The sequence below is a fragment of the Salmo salar genome, chromosome 02, assembly GCF_965601325.2.
Source record: "Salmo salar chromosome 02, fSalSal1, whole genome shotgun sequence".
Lineage (NCBI taxonomy): Eukaryota > Metazoa > Chordata > Actinopteri > Salmoniformes > Salmonidae > Salmo > Salmo salar.
This window is the reverse complement of record NC_138292.1, coordinates 51,001,458-51,018,852: the sequence shown is the minus strand read 5'-3', so window position 1 is coordinate 51,018,852 and position 17,395 is coordinate 51,001,458. Positions and strand designations below refer to the sequence as shown.

General features: G+C 41.1%; 1 protein-coding gene across 1 annotated transcript in view; it reads right to left on the bottom strand.

Moving 5' to 3' along the window:
• LOC106585095 (tau-tubulin kinase 1) overlaps positions 1-17,160 on the bottom strand; it is a 53,404-nt gene extending 36,244 nt beyond the window's left edge. The window contains exons 1-6 of the mRNA XM_045705408.2: positions 16,978-17,160; positions 11,854-12,012; positions 9,452-9,599; positions 5,359-5,432; positions 4,112-4,252; positions 3,443-3,547 (exon numbers count right to left, since the gene is read on the bottom strand). Coding sequence (XP_045561364.2) covers positions 3,443-3,547; positions 4,112-4,252; positions 5,359-5,432; positions 9,452-9,599; positions 11,854-11,961 — 576 coding nt within the window. The 5' untranslated portion in view covers positions 11,962-12,012; positions 16,978-17,160. The remainder of the gene's footprint in view (positions 1-3,442; positions 3,548-4,111; positions 4,253-5,358; positions 5,433-9,451; positions 9,600-11,853; positions 12,013-16,977) is intronic.
• Positions 17,161-17,395: the final 235 nt, after the last annotated feature.

Here is a 17,395-nt window from a genome sequence, read left to right as displayed (position 1 = left end):
AAAATGACCATAGCCTGCAGGAAATCTCATACAAACAAATAAGTGTCAGCTAAGTGGCATATTCTACAGTATATATTATATATATTAGCCAAACCATGGACTGGGCACAAATATAACCAATATGATCCATCCATTTTTAAGATGTCACTTTGAAGAGGTCACTGTACAGCATCACTACTCTGGACGGCTTTGACTTAAAATACGTGGACAACTACAAATGCCTGGGTGTCTGGTTAGACTGTAAACTCTCCTTCCAGACTCACATTAAGCATCTCCAATCCAAAATTAAATCTAGAATCGGCTTCCTATATCACAACAAAGCATCCTTCACTCATGCTGCCAAACATACCCTCGTAAAACTGACCATCCTACCGATCCTCGACTTCGGTGATGTCATCTATAAAATAGCCTCCAACACTCTACTCAACAAATTGGATGCAGTCTATCACAATGCCATCCGTTCAGTCACCAAAGTCCCATACACTACCCACCATTGCGACCTGTACGCTCTCGTTGGTTGGCCCTCACTTCATACTCGTCGCCAAACCCACTGGCTACAGGTCATCTACAAGTCTCTGCTAGGTAAAGCCCCGCCTTATCTCAGCTCACTGGTCACCATAGCAGCACCCACTCGTAGCACGCGCTCCAGCAGGTATATCACACTGGTCACCCCCAAAGCCAATTCCTCCTTTGGTCGTCTTTCCTTCCAGTTCTCTGCTGCCATTGACTGGAACGAACTGCAAAAATCTCTGAAGCTGGAGACTCATATCTTCCTCACTAGCTTTAAGCACCAGCTGTCAGAGCAGCTCACAGATCACTGCACATAGCCCATCTGTAAACAGCCCATCTATCTACCTACCTCATCCCCATACTGTATTCATCTTGCTCCTTTGCACCCCAGTATCTCTACTTGCACATTCATCTTCTGCACATCTACCATTCCAGTGTTTAATTGCTATATTGTAATTACTTCGCCACCATGGCCTATTGTCTTAACTTACCTCATTTGCACTCACTGTATATAGACTTTGTTTTCTTTTGTTCTACTGTATTATTGACTGTATGTTTTGTTTATTCCATGTGTAACTCTGTGTTGTTGTATGTGTCGAATTGCTATGCTTTATCTTGGCCAGGTCGCAGTTGCAAATGAGAACTTGTTCTCAACTAGCCTACCTGGTTAAATAAAAGTGAAATAAAAAAAAATAAAAAAACTATCAATAGCTAACGCCATGTAACCGATTTCATAAGTAGTCACCGGCTAATGCATTTTAACTGTCATCTGTTTGATCTTGTACATTACCGACAGGTTTTCCAGACCCAGATTAAACCTATTCCTGGACATCAAAGCACTTTCAATGGAAATTCTCCATTGAGCATACATTTTAGTCTGGTAATAGGTTTAATCTGAGTCTGGAAAACCGTCCCTAAACGCTTAAAAAAAGGCGATACCGCCAGGCATATTGAACAGCTACCCATGTAAACAAGGAACAGCAAAACAAGGATTCAGATATTGGACTCCATCTTATCCAGTGTACAATAAATGAGCTCACTTTTAAATAAATTGTACTGCACCAAACCCAGTGTCTGAATGTAAACAAAACAGTACCAACAATGTTAGAAGAAAACAGACTATTTGCTGCCTGATGAGCACGACCCAGTCCTGAGCTTGGAGCTAAGACAATCTTAAAGCTCAGACACACCGGTAGGATTGTGAAACTTTTGCCTGCCTACAGCATCGGCAGTCAATCTCTTTTGTGTTCCCACAGAAAAGACCTTGGAAGTTGTCAGCCGCTCAACCGTGTTAAAATACTCCAAATCAGAAGGTGGAAATAGCGTTGTTTGGCAATGCATATTCGTGCATATTGCTTATGGTCTAGAATCCAAACTATCATCGTTCATTTTGTTATATTTTAGAAAGCCCTTGTTGATACTAGCCAGATGACAACAGCTAGATAACTACCTAGCAAGATGACGAAGAAACAATTTAATTCACTGTCCAATATCCCATAATGCCAGTGCCAGCCCATAACCAAATGTTTCGCTAGCTAGCTAATGTTAGCATATTCGCTAGCTAGCACAATATAGGTAGATAGCTAAGGGCACTGCCCTAACTCGGCAGCTAACACAGGCAGCTGTTTTATGGAAACTAGCTAATCCATTGTGATTTAATTATAATGTCAGTACTATCTATAGTGGTTAGTTAGCTTGGAGGAAGTATTTAGTGTTGTGTGCATTGTGTCTGTGCACTTAGCTAACTACTATCCCATAGCCTACAGTACATTGCACATGAAGTGTGACTGGCTCTTCTGTGGATGTACGAAGAAAATGCCCCCAAATTTTCTCATGCTATCTGATTGGCTCAAAGTCAAGTTGTTGGCCACTAACAAGCGTTGCGTAGGTTCATCGAAACTGGGTCAGCACATAGCAGGTAACGCTTTTGTTCTAGCAAGAGAAGGAACAGCCTCCCAATGTGATAAGTACCTATCGACAGTCTTCGACAATGAGATTTTCAGTGTGTTACATACTTTAGGGTGGGTGATGTGACGTCATTGATTCTGACCCACCATTTAGGGAACACTGGGTGCGTCCAGTGGCGGTTCTAGACCATTTCAACTGGGGGGGGGCAAGCTGGGGCCAGCTGTACTGTTAGAAGGGCCAGTTACATTAGACGTTATTGTTGTCATATCGTTTTCTTCACTGCATTGCAGGCATTAGCAGGCATTAGCAGGCAAAAGACCATGTTCATAATCATTAGTGTTCCGCATTGCCACTGTCTAATAACGGATGTAAAAAAAGAACGATAGCAAACATTTGTTATGTAAAAATTATTTCACACTCCACATTTACAGGGGCCACAAGGGGGTCCAAAATTGTTGTCACAGGGGCACTGGCCCCCCCTGGCCCCACCCCAGAACCGCCCCTGGGTGCGTCCCAGGGCTTCTTCACTTCTGTCGCACTGCACATTGCAGAACATGGATATATTGTATTACCGTTTGCCTTTTAGATCATAATAAATGGACAGGGGGACCTGTTCCTAGATCAGCACTCCTACTCTGAGATGGTTTATAAATACAAGCCCAGACCTGCTAATCTGTGCAGCCTCACCATTGCAATAAAGATGACCTGGAATTTACCCACGAGCTGGACATTATTCTAATAACGTTTAACTGGGCGGCAGGTAGCCTAGTGGTTAGAGTGTTGGGTCAGTAACTTAAATGTTGCTGGTTCAAATCCCCAAGGCACTTAACCCTAATGGATAAGATTAAGTCCCTGCCTACACACCGCCCGTCGCTACTACCGATTGGATGGTTTGGTGAAGTCCTCGGATCGGCCCTGCTGAGGTAGGTCACGGCTCTAATGGATAAGAGTGTCTGCTAAAATGTAAATATTAATATCATTTTGTAGGACAAACCAAAGGAAAGGAACAAAAGAGGAGACTTACAGGGCGGACTTCTCCAGTGGTATTGGTGTACTGCCGCGCAAGTCCGAAGTCTAACATGTAACACTTCCTTAAGGTCGAAGGCAGCCTTCCCATGGCGAAGTTTGACTGCAGAGAAAATACATGATTATACAGTGCATTATAGATATGGTCTGGTGGCTCAGTTGGTAAGAGTGTGGTGCTACTGTAGCAACACCAAAGAACCATCACAGTGCCTGGTTAGCCAGGAGGGGTGCTTGTTCTTAAGGGATGGGGCATTGTTTGATGAAACATCAGCTATAGGACCATCTTATATGCCACATATTGCCGTTGTGCCCTTGAGCAAAGAACTTAACCCCTAACTTGCTCCAGGGGTGCAGGTTACTTTAGTGAAAGCTCACCCCAATGCTGTGCGCGCGCGTTTGTGTGTTTGGTTTCTGGGATTGGGAATGAAACGAACCGATGGCAAAAACACACATTTCACAGCATGCCACAGCATTATGGAAGGCTATCAGTGCCAATTCTAAAATGCAATGGTTAAATGGTAAATTGGAATGCGAAAATTACAAAATGTGCATTTAAGCATTGTTTTTTAGAATTAGCACTGAAAACCCTTCATAAAGCTGTAGCATGCTGTGCCACGTGTAACAAAAAACGTCTGTATCTGTATGTTACGTTATGTATGATACGTACTGGTTTGATATCTCGATGCAGGAAGCCAACAGAGTGGATGGCCTCTATAGACTCCAGGATCTGTTTCCCCAGGCGGAGCGTGGTGCTCATGGTGAAAGTCCCCCGAGGCTGGCTCCTCCTCAAGTCCGCCAAATTGCGTCCCTGCTCCACCCCCCAAAACAAAACAACGCTCTGGGGTGAAGTTCCCTCTAGGTACAGATCTAGAATGAGCTTCCCTCCCCCAATCCTAAACTTAACCTTTGGTGGGGAAAATACAAATCTGACCCAAAAATCTGCATTTGGGGGAAACTTCACCTTAATCCAGAAAACCAACCATACATAAACAAACAGGCTTTGTGCGAAATAACACATTTATTTCTTACCAGTACGGTACACCCAATTGCCTAGGTGTGATCATAGAATTACATATAGAATCCCTATTAATTTCATAAATGATGTCTGTGGGCCTAGTAAAGATTTGTCACATCACTTTACATACAATACCGTTTAACATAGGCGGCAGGTGGGTTTCAAGTTTGGGGAAGCAGATTTTCACCATAAACATGCATGTTCATAATAAAGCATTCCATGCATCCTCACATTTGCAGACTTATGTAAGATAGGTTACTATTCCTAATGTGATGATTAGATTGGATAGTCAATTTAGGCAATAATATAACTCAATCACTGTTCGCAGAATAGACTGTTCAATGCAGCTCGTAGTGGTGTAGAGTAGGCCTGGGCTTTAAAAACAAGATTGTATTTTTAAATATTCCGATATGCCTGGCTGGGACTCTCTGCTTTTCACTGACAGTCTCAAATTAACAATCATCTATTTGCTTGTATTCAAAGTCATACAGTATCAAAAGTTTTTTTCATGATGGATTTTTAAACCCAAGTACCATGACATAACAGCTTTATAGGCTGTGTCTCAATCGACAATGGATTGGATTAAGACTCTTCATGATATACTTTCATTATAGAAGGCTGACAATGCTATGCTGGATCATGTGACATATGACATTTGAATTACTATCCTTCATCAGTATGTGCTTTGTCAGCCTCTAACCAGTCACTGCTTATGAGTCATTTATTCAGTTAACATGGCCTATTTGCAAAGACTTCACATTTCACGATGCCTTATGCAGGCTTTATAAATTGCACTTCCTCAAAAAACCGTGTTTCTGTTGAATTGTGGTCAGATTCTCACAGAATGCGTTTTGGGGATGGTGGTCAATCTTTATAAAATGCAAAGGTCAGCTTCTTACCTGAAGTTGCATGACCACGTAGTTGAATTTGTCATTTCTCCCACAGCCAATGAACTTGCAAACATGGTTTTTACCTAAACAAAAAAGGCATATTTTAAGAATCGTAGTTCAAAGATGCATAGAGCCAAAATATTCCATATCACTTGAACTTGATGATTGGATTGGTTTTCATTGGTTACACCAGGGAGATGAGAGTGGTGACAGGGCCTAGGTAAGATCCAATTCAAATTCCCATATCATTCAATGCAAAAACAGCAGAACCACTCATGTTGACACTCAATGGCTGAAGAAAGGATAAAGCAATCTTTTCTTTCCAGGTTTTCTTCCCAGCAACATCTGTCTTAGGACTGTTCTTTTCAGAACTTTTCTTTCTCTAGGACATGGCCTTGTTTTAAATATTCTATAAAATATTACATATTGGCAGACAAATAAAACTGGACAAATTAATGAGCTGACCAGTCCATGTTTCCTGGTCTTCCTTTTCTTCACAGTTAATCCCAATTAAAGTCAGTTGGGCATGAATCATTGCTATTCATCAAGCACCACTAATCTTTTGATGGAGCACCCTGTTAATGTGACTCAGTACCGAACATTTTGGAATCTCAGACTTTAAAACAATTTTGAGGGAACTTCAGATTGTTTGATATTCCTTAAAGGTAGAGTCTGTAATATGACATCATCATACACCAAAGGGTGTCGTCCTGCTTACAACAACAGTATTGACACTTCCTGATATTGGCATGCTGGGAAGAGCCAATAGTAGCAGTCTAAGCAGATTGTAATTTGTTTGTCGTTTCGCCCAGCTACATTTCGTGATGTCACATTGCAGAGTCTTCCTTTAATATGTACATAGAAATACCAACACACACACACACACAAAAGCTTCTTCAAAGACATAGTACATGTTGCAAACCGATCATGAGTCATCATCACAATATGAGGAAAAAATGTACTTTGAAAGCTGTCACACGTCAGTCACAGTGTCCTTCTGAGGTTACTTTTTTCCTCATATCGTGATGATGACTCGTAGCCAACATGAGTCACTTGTTACCCTGGCACATAAACGTGCATACTCCAGGAGGAGAGAGTTGCTCTCCTTCTATGTGCCACGTGATCGCCATCACGTCTAACATGTTACTGCTGCCCCACACAACATGCAAAAACAGGCTGTGAGTCACAACAGTTAATCTACATAAAAACATATAGAGGGCCCATTATGGCAGAATTAAAGGAATAGTCTAAGCCAAAAGATTTGCTCTAGTTTGTTCACTGTTTTGGAAATACTGTTGGGACCATGCAATCAAGCATCAATAAAGTATTGTTAGGATGCATGTTTGGCTTTTTTAAGATTTTTGATTGTTTGGACCTCTACTTCCTACCGACATACGTACAATGAGGGAAAAAAGTATTTGATCCCCTGCTGATTTTGTACGTTTGCCCACTGACAAAGAAATGATCAGTCTATAATTTTAATGGTAGGTTTATTTGAACAGTGAGAGACAGAATAACAACAAAAAAATCCAGAAAAACACATATCAGAAATGTTATAAAATGATTTGCATTTTAATGAGGGAAATGAGTATTTGACCCCTCTGGAAAACATGACTTAGTACTTGGTGGCAAAACCCTTGTTGGCAGTCACAGAGGTCAGATGTTTCTTGTAGTTGGCCACCAGGTTTGCACACATCTCAGGAGGGATTTTGTCCCACTCCTCTTTGCAGATCTTCTCCAAGTCATTAAGGTTTCAAGGCTGACGTTTGGCAACTCGAACATTCAGCTCCCTCCACAGATTGTCTATGGGATTAAGGTCTGGAGACCGGCTAGGCCACTCCAGGACCTTAATGTGCTTCTTCTTGAGCCACTCCTTTGTTGCTTTGGCCGTGTGTTTTGGGTCATTGTCATGCTGGAATACCCATTCACGACCCATTGTCAATGCCCTGGCTGAGGGAAGGAGGTTCTCACCCAAGATTTGATGGTACATGGCCTCGTCCATCGTCCCTTTGATGCAGTGACGTTGTCCTGTCCCCTTAGCAGAAAAACACCCCCAAAGCATAATGTTTCCACCTCCATGTTTGACGGTGGGGATGGTGTTCTTGGGGTCATAGACAGCATTCCTCCTCCTCCAAACACGGCGAGTTGAGTTGATGCCATTTTGGTCTCATCTGACCACAACACTTTCACCCAGTTGTCCTCTGAATCATTCAGATGTTCATTGGCAAACTTCAGACGGGCATGTATATGTGCTTTCTTGAGCAGGGGGACCTTGCGGGCGCTGCAGGATTTCAGTCCTTCACGGCGTAGTGTGTTACCAATTGTTTTCTTGGTGACTATGGTCCCAGCTGCCTTGAGATCATTGACAAGATCCTCCCGTGTAGTTCTGGGCTGATTCCTCATCGTTCTCATGATCATTGCAACTCCACGAGGTGAGATATTGCATGGAGCCCCAGGCCGAGGGAGATTGACAGTTCTTTTGTGTTTCTTCCATTTGCGAATAATCAAACCAACTGTTGTCACCTTCTCACCGTCTGCTTGGCGATCGTCTTGTAGCCCATTCCAGCCTTGTGTAGGTCTACAATCTTGTCCCTGACATCCTTGGAGAGCTCTTTGGTCTTGGCCATGGTGGAGAGTTTGGAATCTGATTGATTGATTGCTTCTGTGGACAGGTGTCTTTTATACAGGTAACAAACTGAGATTAGGAGCACTCCCTTTAAGAGTGTGTTCCTAATCTCAGCTCGTTACCTGTATAAAAGACACCTGGGAGCCAGAAATCATTCTGATTGAGAGGGGGTCAAATACTTATTTCCCTCATTAAAATGCAAATCAATTTATAACATTTTTGACATGCGTTTTTCTGGATTTTTTAAATGTTATTCTGTCTCTCACTGTTCAAATAAACCTACCATTAAAATTCTAGACTGATCATTTCTTTGTCAGTGGGCAAACGTACAAAATCAGCAGGGGATCAAATACTTTTTTCCCCTCACTGTATAACTAAAAACAAGCAGCACTATACTGCTTAAGGGCCTTTTTTTTTATCATGAGTGGAGTATTTTTCACTCCAGTTATGTCATAACGGCCTTGTTGACATTTTACCTACACTGAATTTCAAGGAGATCAAAGGCCCCTTAATCAATAACAACACGAGCAACGATGTTGAGTAGTTCACTATTGATTCATTAGGTCTAGGCTATTCTTAGCCACTCTTCCGTGAAGCTACTATGGGTGTAGTAAGCGAGAGAGACATCTGTTTCCACATTTGCTTGAACCTCGAGCAAAAGATTCAAGGGCCATAATTCAAGCAGCACACCAAAATGCAAAAAACTAAACAGATATGCTTAAATAGTGCATCGGTGACCCACTAAATAAGGCCAGTGCATGGCAGACAGAGCTATTGTTGCTCTCCCAAGCCACTTGGACTAAAGCCACCTAGTCACAATAGTCTGGCGGCCCATTATTACATATTTACGAAACAAATGTAATTGGCTGTTTATTAGGTTACAGATGTCTGTCACAGTAGACTGCATGGCTCTGCAGCTTTTAACTCTGTAGGGTGCTTAAGGGTGGTCATGACAATGTGAGAGGAGATTCGGATTCCTTTTGACAGGACGTCTCAAAGGACACCCAAAGCAGTAACCCTTTACCTGGTTTTACTGTCCTGAAACCTATGCTGTGCTGTCATGAGGAGAGGTGGTTACACTTTTCACTAGACTGTCATGAGTATGTCATAGCAGATTTTATAACCAATCATAAGTGCAGTCTTAAGCAGTATTGATGTAACACATTTACACAGGAAAGATAAACGTTCTTACTTGACTATGTACCGTAGCTGACAGAAACTTTATATAGTTGTCTGTCATGACTACAACAAAGCATACTGACACATGTTGTCAGCGGTGGGATCTGGGTTCAAGTCAAGTGACATCAACAAAGAACGCCATTTATTGAATTTAAGAACGGCTGAGCAGCACAGACACCTTCATAATCATTGACTAAGCCGAACGGTAAACACAAAATGGTCGCCGCAGTGGCACCACCAGGCTCATTGACAAAACTATCAGAAAGGTCCAAAATGGCCACTGCAGTGGGACCTTACCCTGCAGTTTCTTCAGGACTGCCACCTCCATCTTCAGGACCTGTTTGGGCTGCTGGGCCGACTCCACCTTCAATGCCACGTTCTCCCGAGTCAACATGTCCAGAGCTTCGTAGATCTCCCCAAAACCTCCCCCTCCGATTTTCTTCAGCTAGAAAGGTGTTGAGGATAAAAAGCGTATTAAACAACATTCTTCTAGTGCTGTTAGAATGCTGGCTTATACTGTACTAATCAAAAAGAAGCTCAACTTAAACCCTTTCTCATGACAAACACCAGTTTTGATGGAAGAGTACAGAGGTGTTAGCCTGTTCCCAGATCTGTTTGTGCCGTCTTGCCAACTCCTATGGTTATTGTTTGGCATGACAACGACCAAAATTAGTTGGCAAGACAGCACAAACAAATCTGGGACCAGGCGATAGAGAGGTGTGTCTTATTGATCAAACAGTAATTGAGTGAATTCATTTTTGCTAGATAGTTGCCCTCCTTCGTCCCACCCCTCTTTCTCCAGCACCACTTCCTCAACTCCTCTACTGCATTTTTTCTGTATTTCACCAAGTACTTAAGTGCTTTGAACAACCCTATTATTAGTTTATGGCTTGATCATGACAGCCAAGTGCCGAAGAGAAATATTAACCAGCCATCTTCATTTGGAAGAGTCAGCTTTTTAAACCAACATGGCTCAGTTTAAATTGTTTTTACATTGTAGTACATTGTCTACTTTCTTCCTCAGCTCTTTGGCCTAGGGATCTGTCGCTCCGTGATTGGTTCTGACAAGGTCGTCTAAGTGATCACCATCAGAAGCACAGTAACTGTTACGCAATCACCGAATGTGTGGCGCTGCGTATAGGATACCATTATTAAAGGGGCAGAAGTAACCCCAAAAGTTTGTCAGATACCATTAAAGGGACATTTGACAAAAAAAAAATGTAACGTTTGTCCAATGATTTAACACCCCCAAAGCAGTATTGAGTCAATTCTACATTCTGTTCTTGTCACATCTGGTCCTGCTCCTCCCCTCCGGCGTACAACGTCGCCAGAGTACTAACCACCGGTCCTGGGATTCATCATTACGCACAACTGACACTCATCATTACGTGCACCTGTTAATCACTATGACTCACACCTGGACTCCATTACCTTCATCATTTCCTCCCCTTTATATGTCACTCTCCCATGTTCACTCACCAGTTGGTATTGTTCTTGTGTATCGGCATTCTGCCTTATGTTAGTGTTGTGTTATTGGTTTTGTTGTTTTATTAAAACGTTTCACCTGCACCCGACTCACTGCCCCATCATTACAGTTCTGTAGATCCAGGAGTAGAGTTAAGGAGAAAATATTGTGGTCCCAAATGGCTGGGAATAAATGCTGCTGTGAATTAGTTACAATCTTTCCCATTTAGGCTGGATCGAGGCCTGCAGAATTCTGTAATCTGCTTGACCTAATTTTTTAAATATCTTTTTTGTTTAATCTTTATTTAACCAGGTAGGCAAGTTGAGAACAAGTTCTCATTTACAATTGCAACCTGGCCAAGATAAAGCAAAGCAGTTCGACACATACAATAACACAGAGTTACACATGGAGTAAAATAAACATACAGTCAATAATACAGTAGAAAAATAAGTCTATATACAATGTGAGCAAATGAGGTGAGATAAGGGAGGTAAAGGCAAAAAAGGCCATGGTGGCAAAGTAAATACAATATAGCAAGTAAAACACTGGAATGGTAGATTTGTAGTGGAAGAAAGTGCAAAGTAGAAATAGAAATAATGGGGTGCAAAGGAGCAAAATAAATAAATAAATACAGTAGGGGAAGAGGGAGTTGTTTGGGCTAAATTATAGATGGGCTATGTACAGGTGCAGTGATCTGTGAGCTTCTCTGACAGCTGGTGCTTAAAGCTAGTGAGGGAGATAAGTGTTTCCAGTTTCAGAGATTTTTGTAGTTCGTTCCAGTCATTGGCAGCAGAGAACTGGAAGGAGAGACGGCCAAAGGAGGAATTGGCTTTGGGGGTGACTAGAGAGATATACCTGCTGGAGCGCGTGCTACAGGCGTGCTACAGACTTAAAGGTATGAAAACACCTGACAAACTGATTTGAGATTGATCCGCTCAACTTGAATGTTATATTGTTTATGTGCATATCAGCAACGTTCTATTGATTCCCGGGTTATTTCATGTGTATCCTGAGCTATTGCCAATCAAACAGGCAGAAATTCGGATGGTATTTCGTAGATTTTCAAGTACACTATCCCTTTAATTCTGGTGAGACACAGAGAACCTTGGTGATGGGGAGTCAAATCTGTGGGTGTGAAGGTAATCTTGTATTTAGCCCCTTAGGGAAACACTGATATAGAGAGACCATACACCAAGACAAAACCACAACTAGATCAACTATGTAGCATACTCACCACTTTCCATCGGTCCTTGACCATGCAGTTAGGCGGCAGTATGTCCGCCGTCTCCCCAGCCCCATTCATGTTGGCGTGGTCCTGGAGGGCTGGCACTAGGCACTGCATCTGCCAGCCCGACAGAACGCGAGCAGCTCCCAACTTAAATGAGCCATTTATCTGTAAAAGGATATTCAACAAGACATAAGTGAGTCTTATTCCCTTTCTTTTAACACATTACCCAAGAGCAGGCATCACACAGTGCACTCAAAGCAAAAGACATAAGTCTGGATTGTCTTATAAAGCCATTCGTTTTGTTAGCTCGGGCCAAAGTGGAGGAGAAAACAAAATGGTATTTTCCATTATCCGTGCAAATACCATGGTCATACAGAAAGCTTGCTGGTATTGACGGTTGTAGTTTGACATCTAGATTGTCTTGAAAGAACAAGGGGGACAGACAGTACATACTCTGCATTTCTTGCCTTAACTGAACGATGGAAAATAAGGCCTTGGGTATATTGTATGTTGGAGGTAGATCAACAACATTTGTCCATGGATACTAAATGTCCTTCATATCTGAAGAACATCAAGCCCAATAAGGAGATGCACTTTCCTTAGGGTGTGGCCAATTCAAATTTGAAATTACTTTTGGCACTTCAAGCACAGCGCATCACTCTGCTTGAGCGCCGAGTTAAGAGTTTTGTACAAAAGCTTGATTATGTAACAGTGTATGCCAACAATGTACCTACAATATGTCATTTGTATGTGATACATGGTTTTAGTGACCTACTACAAAGCGGGATCATAACCATTCTCATAGTCTTTAACACTGCTGTACAATAACAAACTGACAATTCATCTATGAAATTAATTGTAATGGATATATTATTAGGCCTCAAATTTTCTGGTTGTAAAACTCCTTTTGGGGGTTAAGAAGACGTCATAACTAGATTACAACCAACTGGTCTCTGTTACAATCAGGTAAAGACGTCCTCTTCGTGACGAGATCAAGGCGTCACCAGATAACAACCAGATTTGGTTGCTAAAAAGACTTCAGCAAAACTTCATTATACAACCACTATACAACCTGACCATGAGTTCATTGCAACCAGTTTTGCCTGATGAGATAGACACTTCTTAAATTTGAATGTATCTGTTTTTACGTTGCAATATCTGGCCAATCGCTGTTATCCCTCTAAACTATTAGACAATATTCGTATTGGGTTCGAACCGATAGCTATCAACTTTTATTTTCTAGATGCTTATGATTATTCTGGGTAAACAACATCTGGATAAGAGCGATGCATGTAAGTAGGTTAGTACCAAAACCATGCTATTCTGCATGCAGGGCCATGGACCATTAGTTATGCATGCACAGCTCAGCTCCATTTAGGGGGGGGGGGTACTTAGTCATGCCTAGGCTGAGGCCAGTAGAGAGACTGTGTATTATCTAGCAGATTAGTCAGCTTTGAAAAAGTGACAAAATGCACTAGAACACATACAATAGGTTTAGACAGAGGGTGTGAGCCTACGAGGGTGGTATTGCCAGTGCTTATGGCTTTAAAGCAAGGATTCTCAATGCACCTGTGTCGGTTCCCAACATTTGCATTGCTACGGTGGGAAGCATGTGAATGGAGGCTGTGTCATTGAACGTCAATATGCCAATAACTGGTGGTTATTTCAAGCACTCTCATAGCACAGCATGATTACAGGCTGGTAACACTGCAAATGTAGCAAGACCTGGGTCATGTTCAGTAGGCAAATGTTATGGAACCTTGCAGACAGAAATGTCATGAATAGAGCTTACGTGACTCCTTATTCTACATGTCAGAGGTGCATGTTCGTTCTACATAACATTTTATATCTGAATGTCCCATAAACACTGCACCATGCTAAAAGCGGCCCTAGCACCCTCATCAGACTTGATCTAAAACCCACAAGAGCAGGCAATACTGTAAGTAGTTCAAGTGAAATACAAAGAGGTTTGTTCAGGGAGCATTTCCTCACTTAGTGTCTTCTACACAACCTCCATATTAACTCCCACACACTACAGCCATGGAATTGGAATTCATATTTTACTTTAACCTTAAATCATTAACGGGATAGTTCACCCAATTTACAAATCATATTGGTTTCCTTGTCCATAGACTGCTTAAAGGGTAAGGAAATGAATGTAATGTTGTAATTTGAGTGAACTATCCCTTTAAGCTTATTTTATAGTTTCATAAGTATGACTGACTAATAATTAATCAATCGAGATAATTGCTGATCAGCAGTTATAGTGACCACTCATCATGATGCCACCCTATAAGATCGTATAAAGTGGGCTTCATGTTGTATGGTTTAAGATAATATATAATGCTCCGTCTAACTATTATAATATTATGGCCATCTTGCCAGGTGTTATGACAGATTCGGCTCATGTAGGGAAACAATGCAAGGCTGTCCCCCCCCCCCCCCCCCTTAGGGTGTAGTCCAATAAGAATCTTGGAAAATGAAAATCATATTAGCATCACCATAGTTTCTTTTTCACTGGGTTGTGATAGTTCAGGGTACAGTTGCCATAGCAAAAAGCAAAACATAGGGGCAGTGCATCAGTGAGGATAGTGAGAGACTCATCAATTATAACACACAACTACATGTGTATTTGCTGTCCTATACTAACAATAGTGTGAGGGGATCTACTTTGCAAAAAGCCAAGGGGTTGCATTCAAGTTTCCCAGAACTATAAAGCGAAATCATGAAATTTCCTTGAAATCCGCGACAGCCATTTTGTGTTCAAACTGGTGGGTAAAAGTGCAGCCGCATTTCCAAGGGAACTTTGAAGAATACATGAACCTCTCACCATATTTACAACCTCTTCAAAAACCTTACGTCTGAGAAAAAATCCTGAACTTGGCCAATTTAGTCGATGCCAAAACCCTCCTTTGTAAGCCTACAAGCCAAAATAAATAAAAAATACAAAGAGGTTTGTTACAACTGCCTCCACAACCAAATCAATGATGTGTAGAGATATTTAGATATATAAATAATATTTATGAGAATGAGTTTAATTTGAAAGAGTAGACAATGAAATGATGACAAATAATACTATAATGGACAACAATACACACAAACAATATAATGCAATAATTTAGCATAACATTCATATAAGACGATGATTAGAACTACGAGCCAAATTTTTTACAATATATGAATTACTTTACAGGTCCCAGATCTATATTTGGCAGTATAAATGTTGTAAATAAGGCCTGATCCAAGCGACTGTTGAACCTGTATCATTAAATGTAACATTGGCAAGTAAAAAGTTGGAACAATTAAACAAATCTGACATCTCATCCTAAAGTAATTTACAATAACCTAACAATTAGACAAATATTTAGCCTTACTCTTAAGCACAAACTGTAATAGTATTATGTTTCTAATGAGTTCAATTGATACTGCTTGATGGGCTATAAGCAAATGCACACTCCACTGAGTGTGTGCTATAACTCTGTAGACCTATCTGTTACTAAGGCAACTAACTTCACAAAATACAGGCAGAGATAGTTTGATTTAGTCAATAACCAATACCAACAAAGGGTCAGGTTAAGTAGTGCACATGCAGTAATTTTTTTAACTAATGGGCCTAACTGATGCTTTAAATATAGTTAAATAAACAGCTATAGCCCTATCAAACAATAATTAAACATAACTTTTTGCTCAATTTCTGGACAACAATCCTGTCCATTTAGGGCACCCCTTATGGCTCAAGAACAGCCACAGAGGCAAAAGTCATATATAGCCTTTTTAATAAAGCACCCAGCAAGTCCTATTTATGTCCGATAGGCCTAGGCCAACTGATATCTATATTATGTGAGAGTTATTAGCCAAACTGAGATGTCATGAAGAATATTACCTGGCGCAGAGACGGCACGTTAGTCTTTTCCGTCTTTTTGGAATCTTCATTTGGGATTTTAAGGTGGCAGAAGACTTCCTCTGACAAACAGTAGCCCTACTGCTACAGCTATACACTCAATAATAGCATAATTTCCCCATGTATGACCAAATCCATTGCGAGAAAGGTCAATATAAACATCTACTCCGATGTCCGACGCTAAACTGAACCGTACTCCTTTGCATTTAGCATGCAATTATCCCAAGCGAAACCTCCAATAAATTCAATCAAACATATGATTTTCTTCAATTGTGTATTGGCCTAACACACACGTTTTTTTGGCATTTTTCTACATTAGTTTGTCAAGTTGTTTAAATTAGAATAATATCCTATTTCTTCGTCAAAACATGTGTCAGGCAAGCGGATTCCTATGATTACAAACTGCACTGTACAGGTGTAGGCTTTGCATGAATGCACAATTAAAATGCATTGTCGACGACTAAAATCCAGGTAAGCAGTGGGTTCCGATAAATTAGTCCGAGACAATGCCTTCTCTTACTAATTGATGTCTCGGTTTAAAATACGGTTATATGCTCTCCAACGCCAAGGCTCTCGATCCATCCCACTCCTCGGTTTTTGTCCGCACTGCAGCGTATACTCATAATTGACAAGAGACCCACCTATTACTACCGACTTTATGGCGACAGGTGGCGCACGACAGCCCATAAATATTCTGCAAAACCACAAAACTTGTACCATTTTACAAATATTCTACCCTAATAACAGTCCGTTTATTCTGCTCACGCGTAATGGACAGAGAGTTTGCAATTGGACGTCAGCCTTTCTAATCTTACAATAATATTGCATATTTTAATGGAATTGTTTGATATAGGTAGACCTACCATTAAGAAAAATAATACCGAATGCAATGTAGCATATATGAGTGCAAAGACACCGGACTACAATTCCCAATGTGAACCAGCCACTGGAAAAGGCCAGCGCTGAACTGTATCATACTAAAATACGCACAATAATAGATATAGGTCTATAATAGCCCATTGGCATTCATGGATTGGGATCAAAATACTTTCCTATAGTTTAACTAGATCGACTGCAATTCAAATCCACATTTCTATTCATTAAGACAACTATAATTCCTTAAATCAGCCACCTGGGCCTTCAGTGTACAAACATACAGCGTAAATACATAACCCTTCAAAACTGGGGAATGGGAATAAAGAGAGGATAGTAAAAGCTTTTCTTTTTACCTAATTCTCTTCAGCCGCGATGACATCAAAACCTCGAAGACTTTGAAGAGGCACATTGTTTCGCCTCTACGGTCAAAACCATTTCAGGAGGTTCGCCCCGCGTACCACCATTTCTACGGCAGCATCCTCCTCCCTGCCCTCATTCGCGTCCCCAGCATCAGCATCATTTAGCAACCAAAGCGATCGTCCTCTGTGCTTTCCTCAGAGCGTTGTGGTATAGGCAACACGGCACATACCGCCACCTACCGAAGTGGAGAAGAACATTTTAGACCTGGATGCACAATTAGGCTTATACTTATGTTTTGAAAAAATAAACATGGTGACTTAAAAGTTAGGGAGGATGACGGATGAAAATGATTTTGAGCAAAACGTTTTAGGTGGATTGGTTTTATTTTTATATTTTTATAAAAAGCCTTAT